The 14,720-nt window shown below is 40.4% G+C and overlaps 1 protein-coding gene across 2 annotated transcripts in view; it reads left to right on the top strand.

Annotated features, from left to right (window-relative positions):
* The window catches only part of Znf157 (zinc finger protein 157), a 46,915-nt gene extending 33,232 nt beyond the window's left edge, over positions 1 to 13,683 (top strand). The window contains exons 3-5 of one of the 2 annotated variants that reach the window (XM_008824081.3): positions 10,432 to 10,558; positions 10,827 to 10,922; positions 12,111 to 13,683. In XM_008824081.3, the coding sequence (XP_008822303.1) occupies positions 10,432 to 10,558; positions 10,827 to 10,922; positions 12,111 to 13,336 (1,449 nt within the window). In that variant the 3' untranslated portion in view covers positions 13,337 to 13,683. Of the gene's footprint in view, positions 1 to 10,427; positions 10,559 to 10,746; positions 10,923 to 12,110 lie in introns of those variants that run through there. The other variant, XM_029559164.1, reaches the window with a different exon arrangement.
* Positions 13,684 to 14,720: the final 1,037 nt, after the last annotated feature.

Genomic DNA, 14,720 nt, shown 5'->3' with positions numbered 1-14,720 from the left:
TATTCCAAGATATGATATATTTTTTCAGGGTATTGTGAAGGGAAGTGTTTCCATGTACTCTTTCTCTGATTGCTTGTTATTGGTATATAGAAAGGCTACCTACTTTTGTGATTGATTTTTGTAAACTGCCACTTTACTGAACATGCTAATAATTTCTCTGAGTTTCTTGGTGGCATTTTTGGTGTCTCTAACATATAATATCATATCATCTGCAAAGAGGGATGAATTTGATTTCTTCTTTTCCAATTATTACTCCTTTAATTTCTTTCTCTTGTCTTATTGCTCTTGCAAGAGTTTCAAGCACTATGTTAAAGAGGAGTGGAGGCAGTGGACAGCCTTGTCTGGTTCCTGATGTCAATGGGAATGCTTCCAGTACTTCTCCGTTTAGAATGATGTTAGCTGTGGGTTTGTTATATATGGCTTTAATTATATTGAGGTATGTTCCCTCCAGTTCAATTCCCCCTAAGACTTTGAACATAAATGCATGTTGAATTTTGTCAAAGACCTTCTCTGCATCTATTGAGCTGACCATGTGGTTCTTTTCTTTGAGCCCATATATATGATTTATGACGTTTATTGACTTACGTATATTGAACCATCCCTGCATCTCTTTAATAAAGCCAACTTGATTATGGTGGATGATTTTTGATGTGTGCCTGTATGTGCTTTGCAAGTATTTTGTTGAGAAATTTTGTGTCTATGTTCATTAAGGTCTATAGTTTTCTTTTTTTAGTTGTATCTTTACCTGTCTTTGGTATTAGAGTGATGCTGGATTCATAGAAGGAATTTGGAAGTTCTTCCTCCATTTCTATCTTTTTGAATAAATTAAGTAGTATTAGATGTAGATCTTCTTTAAATGTCTGGTAGAATTCTGCTGTAACTCCATGTGGTCCTGGGTTTTTTTTTGGTAGGGAGGTTTTGTATTAATGTTTCAATTTCCTTATGTGTTATGGGTTTGTTTAAGCTGGTAATCTCTTCTTGGTTTAGTTTTGGTGGTTCCCTTGCTTTTAGGCACCCATCCATTTCTTTTAGGGTTTCAAATTTAGTAGCATATAGGTTTTTAAAGTATTCCCTTATAATGTTATGGATCTCTTTGGTGTCTGTTGTGATGTTTCCCCTTTCATCTCTGATTTTGTTGATTTGGAGGTGCTCGTTCTTTCTTTTGATTAAGTGGGCTAGCCGTCTATCAATCTTGTTTATCTTCTCAAGGAACCAGATCTTGGATTCATTGATTCTTTGTATTGTTTTCTTTGTTTCTATTTCATTAATTTCTGCTCTGATTTTTGTTATTTCCTCTTGTCTGCTAGGTTTGGGTTTCATTTGTTATGGCTTTTCAACTGTCTTGAGTTTCAATGTTGTCATTTATTTGTGTTCTTTCTGATTTTTTTAATGTAGGCAATTAGAGGTGTAAACTTCCCTCTAAGGACTGCTTTCCATGTGTTACAGAGGTTTTGTTGTGATTATTGTGCTTTTAGTTTAGTTCCAGGAATACTTTATTTTTTTTCCTAATTTCTCCTTTGTTTCTCTACTGTTTAATCTTCATGTGTTCATGGGTTACTGGGGTTTCTTCTGGTGTTGATTTCAAGCTTTTTTTGCATTGTGGTCTGATAGAATGCATGGGATTATTTCAATCTTTTTGTATTTGGTGAGGTTTTTTTTTGTGCCCCAGTACATGGTTGATTTTGGAGAAGGTTCCATGGGGCCATGAGTAGAAAGTACATTCTTTGGTGCTTGGGTGGAATACTTGGTAGATGTCTGTTAGGTCCATTTGATACATGGTATTATTTAATTCAGATGTCTCTTTGTTTATTCTCTGTCCTGTTGACCTATCTATTGGTGACAATGGGGTATTGAAATCCCATACTTTTAATGAGTTGGAATTAATCTGGGTCTTAAAGTCCTGTAGTACTGTTTTTATGAAGTTGGTGCACCAGAGTTTGGTGAATATATGTTCATGATTGTAATATCTTCTTGGTTTATTGTTCCTTTGATCACAATGAAGTGGCCCTCTTTGTCTCTTCTGATTAGTTTTAAACTCTATTTTATCAGATATTAGAATTGCAATGCCTTCATTTTCTTAGTACCATGTTCTTGGTATATTTTTTTCCATCCTTTCACCTTAAGGTAGTGTCTGTCCTTGAAAGTGAGATGAGTTTCTTGCTGACAACAAAAAGATGGGTTTTGTTTCTTAATCCATTCAACTAGGTTCTATCTCTGAGGCAGTTTCTATCTTCACTACCTTAGTTTTTAAGTGAAGTATATTTCTTGGAGGCAGCAAAATGATGAATCCTGTCTTTAAATACAGTCAACTAGTCTGTGTCTTTTGACTGGGGTGTTCAGTCCATTGATATTTAAAGTTATTAATGAATGATGTGTATTGAATCCTGTCATTTTTATATCTGTTCAAATTCTTGATATAGTTGTGCATTTCCACAGTTATACCTTCATAGAATTTCTTTCTCTTGTGTATAGTTGTTCCTTTCTTCAGCTCTTTTTATTGCTTCTATATCTCTCTGAAGGGCTATTTTTTTTGGACATGAATTATTTCAGCCTATTTATGTCATGGAAGACTTTTCTTTCCCCTTCAACTATGATTGACATTTTGACTGGTAAAGTAATCTGAGTTGGAATCTGTGGTCATTTATAACTGGGAATACTTTGGTCCAGGCACTTCTGGCTTTCCTAGTTTGCGCTGAAACATCAGCTGTAATCCTGATGGGTTTTCCTTTATATGCAACTTGTTATTTTCCTTTCGCAACTTTCAGTATTGTCTCTTTTTTCTGAATGTTTCCTGATTTTACTATGATGTGCCGTGGAGAATTTCTTTTCTGGTCCTGTCTATTTGGTGTTCTGTATGCTTCATGTATTTGCATTGGCATGTCTTTCTTTAATTTTTGGAAATTTTTTTCTACAGTCCCGTTGAAGATCTGTTCCATACCATTATCTTGAGATTCTTCTCCTTCTTGTATGCCTATTATTTGTAAGTTTGTTTTTTTATGGTGGCACACAATTCTTGCATATTCCATTCTTGTGTTTTCTTAAATTTTTCATAGTCTTTGCTTGAATGGTCTGATTCGTCCACTTTATCTTCCAGTCTTGATATTCTGTTTTCCATTTCATTCGTGAGGCTTTCTCCTGTCGTTTCTAATTGGCTTACGGAGTTTCTTCATTTTAGCCTGAGTATTCTTCAACATTTCTAACTCTTTTCTGAATTCATTCAGAAGTTTATCCCTATCTTCCTTCTGATCTTTGATTTCTTTGTTTATGTGTTCTCTGAATTCACTGAATTCTTTTATCATGTTTATAATTGTTCTTCTGAGTTCCATGTCCTGTGTTATCTCTAGGGAATTCTCACTGTACTCCTTGGAGGACTATTGGTACTTGGTGGGAATATATTATTTTGGTTTTTCATGTCATTACTTTTTCTCTGTGACTTTGACTTGTGAATTTCTTTTCGTAGATTCTGATTCTCATGTGAGACTCAAGCCTTCCTTTGTTGAGTTGAGATCTGCTTCCTTTTGTAAACTTTATGTGCCTTTGTGGTTTACTTGTTGGGCATGAAAACCTGGTTGGTCTAGGCTTTAGGTTCTCTCTTTTGATTTTATATTGGAGTGGCCTAATTGCTTTTGTCTTCAGGAGTTCCCATAGAGGTCCAAGTGAGATGAGGCTCAGATGCTCTCAGGATTTCTCCAATGGTCTGGATCCCTCCAGGAAAGATGCTGCCCTCAGGAATTTGGGGGCTGGCCTGGCCCGGGAGCAGGGCCCAGGAAAGATGCTGGTTTCAAGAAGCTTGTGGGTGTGCCATCCAAGGATGCTAAGGGAAGTGGGGGTGGGAAGAGGCCCTTATGGCTCCTGGGGACTACTGAGAGGAACTGGGTTGGTCTGGATGCAAAGGATCAGGAAGCAGTGGTGGCTCTGGGCCGAGAGGTTAGCCCCAGTATCTGGGGTGCCAAGACAAGAAATGGGCAGTACCCAGGCTAGGAGAGATGTGGTGGGGGAGCTGGGAGTTTGAAAGAGGCTGGGGTAGTCAAGGTGTGGTGGGTACGCTGGGCTTACCCAGGAAATGTGTTGTCACCAGGACACTGGAGGCTGTGCAGCCCAGGAAGCAAAGGGAGGTGAGGGTGGAACCAGGCCCAGAGGGCTCCTGAGGACCAAGAAAGTTGCTGGCACCAGGATGCCTGGAGGCTGTGAAGCCCAGAGAAGTAAAGGGAAGTGAGGGTGGGACCAAGCCCAGAGGGCTCCTGGGGATCTCAAGGAAGAACTGGTTTAGTCCAGATGCAAGGGATCAGGAAGCAGTGGTGGCTCTGGCCTGAGAGCTTAGCCCTGGTGTATAGGGTACCAAGACAAGAAATGGGCCTGTACCCAGGCTAGGAGGAGAGAGGCAGCAGGGGAGCTGGGAGGGTGAAAGAGGCAGGGGAGTCTAGGCACTGTGGGCATGCTGGACTTACCCAGGAAGGGTGCTGGCACCAGGATGCCAGAGGCTGTGCAGCAGGAAGCAAAGGGAGGTGAGGGTGGGACCAGGCCCAGAGGGCTCCTGGGGATCAGGAAAGGTGCTGGTACCAGGATGCCCAGAGGCTGTGCAATCCAGTGTAGTAAAAGGACGTGAGGGTGGGACCAGGCCCAGAGGGCTCCTTGGGACCAGGAAAGGTTCTGGCACCAGGATGCCTGGGGGCTGTGCAGCCCAGGGAAGTAAAGGGTGACAATATGGTTTTTGTCTTTGAGTCCATTTATATTATTAATGACATTTATTGACTTGCATATATTGAACCATCCCTGCATCTCTGGGATAAAGCCTACTTGATCATGGTGAATGATCTTTCTGATATGTGTCTGTATGTAGTTTGCAAGTATTTTGTTGAGAATTTTTGCATTTATGTTCAATAAGGATATGGGTCTATAGTTTTCTTTTTTGGTTGTGCCTTTACCCGGTTTGGGTATTAGAGTGATGCTGGCTTCATAGAAAGAATTTGGGAGTTCTTCCTCTGTTTCTATCTTTTTGAATAATTTAAGTAGTATTGGTTGGAGGTCTTCTTTAAATGTCTGGTAGAATTCTGCTGTAAATCCATCTGGGCCTGGGCTTTTTTTAGTTGGGAGGCCTTGTATTACTGTTTCAATTTCCTTATATGTTATGGGTCTGTTTAAACTGTTGATTTCTTCTTTGTTTAACTTTGGTGGTGCCCATGATTTCAGATATTCATCCATTTCTTTTAGATTTTGAGATTTAGCATCTTATAGGTTTTTAAAATATTCCCTTATAATGGTCTGGATCTTTTGGGTGTCTTTTGTGATGTTTTGCCTTTCATCTCTGATTTTGATGATTTGGTTTGTTCTTTCTTTCTTTTGGTTAACTGGGATAAGGGCCTGTCTATCTTGTTTAGGTTTTCAAAGAACCAGCTCTTAGATTCATTGATTCTTTGTATTGTTTTCTTTGTTTCTATTTCACTAACTGCTTATGAAGTGTCCCAGAGGTGTGTTGTGTTGTATTGTCCTTTTCATTGAATTCTAGGAATTCTCTTATTTCTTTCTTAATTTCTCCTTTGACCCACTCGTTGTTTAGCAGTGTGTTGTTCAATTGCCATGAGTTTGTGTAGTGACTAGGGCTTTGTCCAGTTTTGATTTTGAGCTTTATTACATTGTAGTCTTATAGATTGTGTGGGATTATTTCAAATTTTTTTTTGTATTTGTGGAGGTTTGTTTTGTGGCCCAGTATGTGATCAATTTTTGAAAAAGTTCCATGGGGTGCTGATTAGAAAGTGTATTCTTTGGTGCTTGGGTAGAATATTCAAAAGATGTCTGTTAGGTCCATTTGATGTATAGTATCATTAAATCAGATGTCTCTTTGTTTATTCTCTGTCCAGTTGACCTGTCTAATGGAGACAGTGGGATATTGAAGTCTATTTGTTTTTATGAACTTGGGCGCACCAGAGTTTGGTGAATATATGTTCATGATTGTAATACCTTCTTGAATTATTGTTCCTCTGATCAGAATGAAGTGACCCTCCTTATCTCTTCTGATTAGTTTTACTTTGAAGTCTATTTTCTCAGATATTAGAATTGCAACCCCTGCTTGGTTCTTAGTGCCATCTGCTTGGAATGTTCTTTTTCATCCTTTTACCTTAAGGTAGTGCTTGTGCTTGAGGTGATATGGGTTTTTTGCAGAGAGCAAAGAGATGGATTTTGTTTCTTAATCTATTCAATTAGCCTGTGTCTTTTGACTGGGGAGTTCAGTCCATTGATATTTAAGATTATTGTTGATAGACTTGTATTGGTTGCTGTCATTTTGGTTTCTGTTTTTGTTCTCTTCTAGTTTTGTGTTTGCTAGATAATACCTTTATTTTCTTTCATTGCCCCTGTGGTATAGTTGTTTCTCTCTCTGCTCTCTGTATTGCTTCAAGTATTCTTTGAAGGGCTGGTTTTGTGGATATGTATTCTTTCATGCTTTTCGTGACATGGAAGATTTTTCTTTCCCTCTCAACTATAATAGACATTTTTGCTGGGTAAAGTAGTCTGCGCTGGCATCAGTTGTCACGTAGAACTGGAAATACCTTGGTCCAGACTCTTCTGGCTTTCATAATCTGCATTTATAAGTCATCTGTAATTCTGATGGGTGTTCCTTTGTATGTGACTTGTTTTTCTTTTGCTGCTTTCAGCATTCTCTCTTTGTTCTGTACATTTAGTGTTTTTACTATGATATGTTGTGGGGAGTTTCTTTTCTGATCCTGTCTATTTGGTGTTCTATGTGCTTCCTGTATTTGTATGGGGATGTCTTTCCTTAATTTCGGGAAATTCTCTTCTACAATCCTGTTTAAGATCTGGTCAGCACCATTAATCTGAAATTCTCCTTCCTCTATTCCTATGATCTGTAGATTTGGTATTTTCATGGTGTCCCACATCTCTTGCACATTCCATTCCTGTGTTTTTAAGATTTTTTCATAATCTTTGCTTAAGTGGTCCAATTCTTCAAGTTTATCCCCCAATGTTGATATTCTGTTTTCCATTTCATTCATTCTAGCAGTGAGGCTTTCCCCTGTTGTTTCAAGTTGCCTTATTGAGTTTTACACTTCCTTCTTCATTTCTGCCTCAGTTTTCTTCAATATTTCCATGTCTTTTGTGAATTCATTCAGACGTTTATCCGTATCTTCTTTTAGTTCTTTGATTTGTTTGTTCATGTTCTTTAAATGCGTTGAATTCCTTGATCATGTTTATGATTGTTCTTTTAAATTCAGTATCCTGGGTTATCTCTAGAGGGTTCTCCTTGTAGAACTCTTCTACAGGATTGGTGGAGTTTGGTGGGGACATAGTGTGTTGGCTCTCCATTTTATTATTCTTTCGTTGTGATTTTGGCATATGAATTTCTTTTGTGGTTTGTGATTCTCATATGAGAATTAAGTTGAAGTATGCTTCTGTTTGTATTATCTGGGTACCTAGATCGTTTCTTTGTTGGTTATATAAAGCTGTTTGGTACGGGGTTCAGATTCTCTCAGGTTTAATTTGGAGGGAACTGATGACTTCAGATCAGCTATTCAGGAGTACTCAGAGAAGCCCAATTCAGGTTCCAGTCAGGGACTTAGGCTTTCTTCACCACGTGGAGGCAGGATGGGGCGTTGTTAGGCAGTCCACCCTCTCAGGTTGTCTGCTAGGACCTCAGCCTTCCCCTACCAAAGCCAGATCTGCCCTGGGGCCTTGGGAGGGGCCTAACAAAATCCTAGGTAGGGGGATGGGTATGGCACAATTAGGGGAAGCTCACCACCACATGGAGGCAGAATCCAGAGGCTCTCAGGCATTCCCCTGCATTATCATGCCCTCTGCCAGAGGGAAGCCAGAGGGAGGCCAGAGGGAGGCCAGAGGGAGGCCAGAACTTGGCTCTCTCTGGCAGTCTGCTGAGACCAGAGCTGCTACATTGATGGAGGTTGAAACCCACCCTCTCATGCTGTCTGCTAGGATCTCAGCCTTAGCCTACCAAATCCAGATCCGCCCTGGGGCTTTGGGAGGGACCTCTCGAAGTTCCAGGTAGGGGGATGGGTATGGCACAATTAGGGGAAGCTCAACACCAAGTGGAGGCAGGATCCAGGGGCTCTCAGGCAGTCCCCTGCATTCTCAGGCCCTCTTCCTGAGGGAGGCCAGAAGGCGGCCAGAACTAGACACTCTCTAGTGGTCTGCTGAGATCAGAGCCACTACACTGATGGAGGTTGGAACCTGTTTATGAGTGTTTTCCCTGCGTGTAGTTACACCCATGTCATGCAATGCCCATGGAGACCAGAAGAGGGTGTTGGATCCCCTGGAACTGGAGTTACATACAGTTGTGAGCTGCTATGTGGGTGCTGGAAACTGACTTGTTCCTCTACAAGAACAGCCAATACTCTTAACTGCTGAGCCATCTCCCCAGCCCCTATTTTTTAAAACAGATTTTATTTTTTAACTATGTGCATATGTGTATCTCTGTGAACACAAGTGCAGGTGCCTGTGGAGGTCAGAGTGGGATCCTCCTGGAGCTGGACTTACAGGTAGTTGTCAGTCACCTGATGTGGGTGTTGATAACCAAATTCAGGTCATCTGCAAGAGCAGTATGTGCTCTTCTTAACTGCTGAGCCATCTCTGGAGCCTATTAATAATATTAATAATAATAATAATAATAATAATAATAATTATTATTATTATTATTTTCGAGGCAGGCTTTTGGTATGTTGCTCAGGCTGGCCTGGAAATTACTGTGTATATCCCAGACTGACCTCAGACTCATCATTCTCCTGCTTTTGCCTCTTGAGTGGTGGGATTACCAGTATTTGCCACCATGCTTGACTTCTTTTATGTGTTTAAATGTTTTCACATTTATTTATTGTGTATGAATGTGTGAACACATATATGCCATGGTGCATGTGTGGTAGGTCAGGAGGACAACCTGCAGGAGTTGGTTCTTTCTTTCCACCATGTGGGTTCTGGGGGTTGAACTCAGTTTGTCAGGCTTGACATCAGGAGCCCTTTCCCCATGAGCCATCTCTGTGACCCCCTTTTCATACTTTTAACTACATTTTTTGTGATGTTAGGGTTTGGAATGACCTTACACATCATAAGATTATTCTTTTATTTGTACAATCTTATTGAGTCCATGTGATAATTTGATGCATGTATATAATGGGTAGTGTTTATCAGTGGTTGAATGGATAAAGAAATGTGTATATACATAATGGAATATTATTCGGTCATAAAAAGAATTTTTTGTTTGCAAAACAACAAGAGGTTTTATTTAAAGAGATGGTATCAGGGATCGGAGAGATGGCCCAGGGATTAAGAACAATGGCTACTCTTGTAGAGGACCTGGGTTTGGTTCCCAGCACTCACATGGGGGCTAACAACCATCTGTAACTCCAGTTCCAGGGGAGCTGACACCCTTTTCTGGCCTCCACAGGCACTGCACAACATGGGTGCATGTCTGTACACATAGGCAAAACACTCATACATATAAAATAAAAATAAATAAAAAAATTAAAAAGAGATAATACAAGATATACTGCAAGGGAGCAATGGTCTACTTAAGCTAGAGTGTCCAAGAGCCATAAAAGGAGCATATCCTGTCATTTGCAGCAAAATGGATGGAATTGGAAGACATTGTGTTAAGCAAAGTAAGTCAGATGTAGAAATTTTATATATTCTCTCATATGTGAATGTTATAAAAATTGATTGAAAATATAGTAATGATTACTAGAGGTGGGAAGGGGTGGAGAGAAGAGGGCATAGTGACAGATTAATAGGGGGTACCCAAACACGATTAGATGGAAATCATTCTTTAAATTTTTTTTGCAGTTCCCGGAGTGAAATCCAGAGCCTTGCACATGCTAAGGCAAGCACTTAACCTCTACACTACATACATCCCAGCCCAGAAATAATATTCTTATAAACAAACAAGGAATTAAAATTCTGTTTCCCTAGAGAAGTGCAGTTGGATAACCCTAAGTAGAATTTGGAACTGCCTCTTGCAAGAGCCCAGTACCTCTGTCCTAGTGTCTAGCATCTAGCATCTCTTGCTTACATGAGCTGTTTGAGTGCGTGACTTCTTCATTTTCATTTCCCCAGAAATCCATGTAGGTCCAGCACATAGTTTTAACTTAGTAGTCTAGTGATCTTTGGTTTTGTTTGAGACAAGGTTTCATGTAGCTCGGGCTGACCTATGTAGCCAGATAGTCCTGATCTTCTTATTTATTTCCACCTCTCAAGTGCTGGGCACCACTAGTAGTCTAATAATTAGTAAATTAAGACAGTGCCAGGGCTTTTGAGGGTTTCCTCCCTAAAGTATAGTATCAAGTAAGACATGGAACCAGGAATCCAGTGTGGCTCTTTATACTGGGCTCTCAATAGGGATTCATTGAGAAGATTAGCGTCCACATATTTTTTTCCTATGTGTTCTACTTCGATCACTACAGAGTGTCATTACAGGGATCTGTGTCATTTGAGGATGTGGCTGTGGATTTCACCCGACAGGAGTGGCACAGACTGGACCCTGCCCAAAGGACCATGCACAAGGATGTGATGCTGGAGACCTACAGCCACCTGGCATCTGTGGGTGAGGATAAGAATCTGGGTAACTCCTTGGAGCATATTCTTACTGTCATGTATGCCACCACAGCAGGGTTTAGTGATATTTTAGTTTCAGATTCTAAGGGTTACAGCTGACGATCAGATTGAGGCTCTAGGAAGAAGGTGTTTTCGCTTTCCCAATAAAAAGTTTAAATGGGCCCCTTCTTTGTGCAGCTCATGAAGATGCACCCTCCTTCAGATGCCCTAAAGCTCAGACATCTTGGCCCATGTCCTGTGCCATTTCTCATTAACAGGCCTCTGCGTGGCCAAACCAGACATGATCTTCAAGTTAGAGCGAGGAGAAGAGCTCTGGATATTGGAAGAGGAATCCTCAGGCCATGGTTACTCAAGTGAGTGAGCATGAAGTATACATATGGAATATATGGGAAGTAAGACCCCAGGAATCCAGGCAAAGGCATCCTTATGCAATATTTTCCTGGAATCTCTGTAGCAGCTTGAGATCTTTGAAAATAAGAAGAGAAGGTCTATGCACTTCAGCTACTAAATCATATACCCCAGTGTTATGGTCACATTTGAATGTGCCTGTATTTTGATGCTCGTAATGTTATTGACTGCTCTTACTCATTTCTACCTCATGTTAGTCATGTATTCTTATTTTTCTCCATTGTCTTGGCTGTCTTCTTATGTCAGGCATTCACTCATATATAAACTTAGTCATCTACCAAACCTTAAAGGAGTATTAAATATAGGCTGGTCATATTCCAGGTGTTGGGATCCAGCATTGAATAAAATAATATCTCTGTTCTCTTGGCTCTTGCAATCAAGTGAGGGAAAGCGTCCACAAACAAACAAATATATATTATTTTTGGTGGTGAAAAAAAAATCAGTGCAAGTTAAGAAAGGCAGCCACATGTGTGTTCTTTTAGGGAATGTGGCGAGAGAAAGCTTTTTGGTGAGGTCAATATGAATGGATAAACATCAGTGAAGTGAGAGAGACAGAGCCACACATATTTGGGCTATTTTGGGCAGAGGACTGTGAGTGCTGAGCCTCATCTGAGAAACATATCCTGGGAGAAGTGAAGAGCCCTGTGTGAATTAGAATGGGGCCAAATTCTAGGTAAAGATTTAATTTGGGGGGATTTTCTGAGACAGGGTCTCAATATATAGTCCAAATTGGCCTGAAACTCATGATCCTCCTGCTTTAGCCTCTCAATTACTGGGATTACCAGTGTGTTTCACTGTGTCTGGCTAAGTTAAGAATTTTAATCTTGAGGCTAGAGAGATGGCTTAGCAGTTAAGAACACTTGCTGTTCTTCCAGAGGATCTGGGTTTGATTTCCAGCACCCACATGGCAGCTAGCAACTGTCTGTAACTCCAGTTTCAGGGATCTGACACCCTCTTCTGTCCTCTGAGGTCATTGCACACACCATGGTGCACTAACATACATGAAGACAAAAAACACTCATATGTATAAGATAAAAATAATAAAATATTTAAAAATTTTAATCTATTATGATAGAGGAAGCCATTTGGGGATCTTACTTGAAAGAATGACATACTTTAATTTGTTTTTAAAGGATCGCTGTCTCTGCTACGTGGTAGCAGTTCAGTTGGAGGTAATGCCCTCATGCTGGAGAACAACCTTTTTCAGCATCAGAAGATTCAAACATTGAATCAAAGTATCAATTATAACAGATGTGGGGAAGATTTCCATGAAGAAACAGGCTTTGATCAACATAAAAGAACTCACACAGGAGATAAAAACTTTGAATGTCATGAATGTGGGAAAGCATATTGCAGGAAATCCAACCTTGTTGACCACCTGAGAATACACACAGGGGAGAGGCCCTATGAATGTGGTGAATGTGTGAAGACCTTCAGTGCAAGGTCATACCTCATCGCTCATAAGAAAACTCACACTGGGGAGAAGCCCTTTGAATGTCATGAATGTGGGAAGTCTTTTGGCAGGAAGTCACAACTCATTCTACATTACAGAACACATACGGGAGAGAGACCCTATGAATGTACTGAATGTGGAAAAACCTTTTCTGAGAAGGCAACCCTTACAATTCACCAGAGAACCCACACAGGAGAGAAACCTTATGAATGCAGTGAATGTGGTAAGACATTTCGTGTCAAGATATCACTTACTCAACACCTGAGAACTCACACAGGGGAGAAGCCCTATGAATGTGGGGACTGTGGGAAAAACTTCCGTGCAAAAAAATCCCTAAACCAACATCAAAGAATTCACACAGGTGAGAAACCCTATGAGTGTGGAGAATGTGGGAAGTTCTTCCGAATGAAAATGACTCTCAGTAATCATCAGAGAACCCACACGGGTGAAAAGCCCTATCAGTGTAATGAATGTGGGAAATCTTTCAGGGTACATTCATCTCTGGGGATCCATCAGAGAATCCATACTGGAGAGAAACCCTATGAATGTAATGAATGTGGAAATGCTTTCTATGTGAAGGCCCGCCTCATTGAACATCAGCGTATGCATTCAGGAGAGAAACCCTATGAATGCAGTGAGTGTGGGAAGATATTTAGCATGAAGAAATCCCTTCGGCAACACAAAAGAACTCACACTGGGGAGAAGCCTTATGAATGTAGTGAATGTGGAAATGCCTTTTATGTGAAAGTGCGCCTCACTGAGCATCAGAGAATTCATACAGGAGAGAGGCCCTTTGAATGTCAGGAATGTGGGAAGGGCTTCTGTCGGAAATCACACCTCACAGAACACCGGAGAACTCACATGGGCCGAGCCTTACTTTGTGTATTGGAGAAAGCTTCCCCCTGAAGATTCCCCCACTGCCCTCACTGGTTCAAACCCCTCAGGGCATCTGATCAAGTAGACCACGCAGAGTGCACTTGCCATAGTGTGGCTTTCAGACTGGTGTAAAAATGAGTCTTGATTCCTTTAGGGAATAGCTCATTGTTGCTTGCTTTTTCTTTTGGAGACAATGTCTCACTTTGTAGCTTAGGCTAGCCTTGAACTCAGTCTCCTGAGCGTTGGGACAAGTGAGCAACCAGCATGCCTGGCTGTTTTTGCTTTTATTTCCCCAATTGGAGGTGAGGTTGAAGGTCTTGTCTGATAATTGACCATTTGAATTTTTCTTCAGTGCACTGACTGCTCATATACTTTGCTTTTTTTTCTAATGGGATGCTCATTTTTTTAGCTTTTGATTTAAATGATTTTGTCATTTAATATATAATAATATAAAATCCTCAATTCATGTGTGTTGCAGTGTCTTCTCCCAGACTATGACTGGTCCTTTAATTTTGTTAATTCTTCTCTTGTGCTGAAGTGTTATGCTTGTTATTGTCTATTTCAAGGTAATATTTGCTTATACTTTCCTCAAAAGTTAAGATTTTTTTGTCAACATTTTGAATTTTGATCTTTGAGTTTTTTATATAATATGGAGACTTCAATGTATAATACTATATTGTCCTGTTAAATTTTTGCAGAAATGGTATCACACTGTAGGTAAAACTTAGCAATTGGCTTGTTTTCATGTGATGTTACCTTCCTCAGATCTGTCCTTGTTGGTAAATGTAGGCCTGGTTTATTCATTCCTTTCTCTATTCCATTAGTGAAAGACTTTGCATTGTTCTGTGTTTCATTTGTAGAGGCAGAGCCACCAGTTCAGACGGTGTAGCCATGTACCAGTGATTAAGCTATTCTATTCTAGTTACAAGCCCACTCTTCTAGACTGTACTTTGTGACTCTGAATCACATTCTGCTTTGTTAGTTGCTTCCTACTGGGACTTGACTAATAAGATACTAGATATGAACTTTGGGCTAGAGATGAAGGGACTTGATCTTTCCCCCTTCCTGTGAGATCCCTCTTCATCTTAATGTTTTTCTGGCATCACTTCTATACTTGGACAGCAGAGTTCCTTGTCCTGTTGGCAGTTTCATGTGTATTCCCTGCTCTCACAGAGCCAGCGTTGTGGTACCCTGTCTTCTCAAGAGAAGCATCAGTTGACTGGTGTCACCTCCTTAAATCTATGAGTCCTAGCCATATGGGACTCCTCCTTCACCCTTCTAATCTTTATTATTATTATTATTATTATTATTATTATTATTATTATTGGTCTTTTTGAGACAGGGTCTCCCTGTAGCCCTAGCTGTCCTGGAACTCACTATGTAGACCAGGCTGGCCTTGAACTCACAGAGGCCT

Source organism: Nannospalax galili, unplaced genomic scaffold, assembly GCF_000622305.1.
Source record: "Nannospalax galili isolate Female #2095 unplaced genomic scaffold, S.galili_v1.0 scaffold129, whole genome shotgun sequence".
Taxonomy (NCBI): Eukaryota; Metazoa; Chordata; class Mammalia; order Rodentia; family Spalacidae; genus Nannospalax; species Nannospalax galili.
This window is presented reverse-complemented; position numbering and strand designations above follow the sequence as displayed.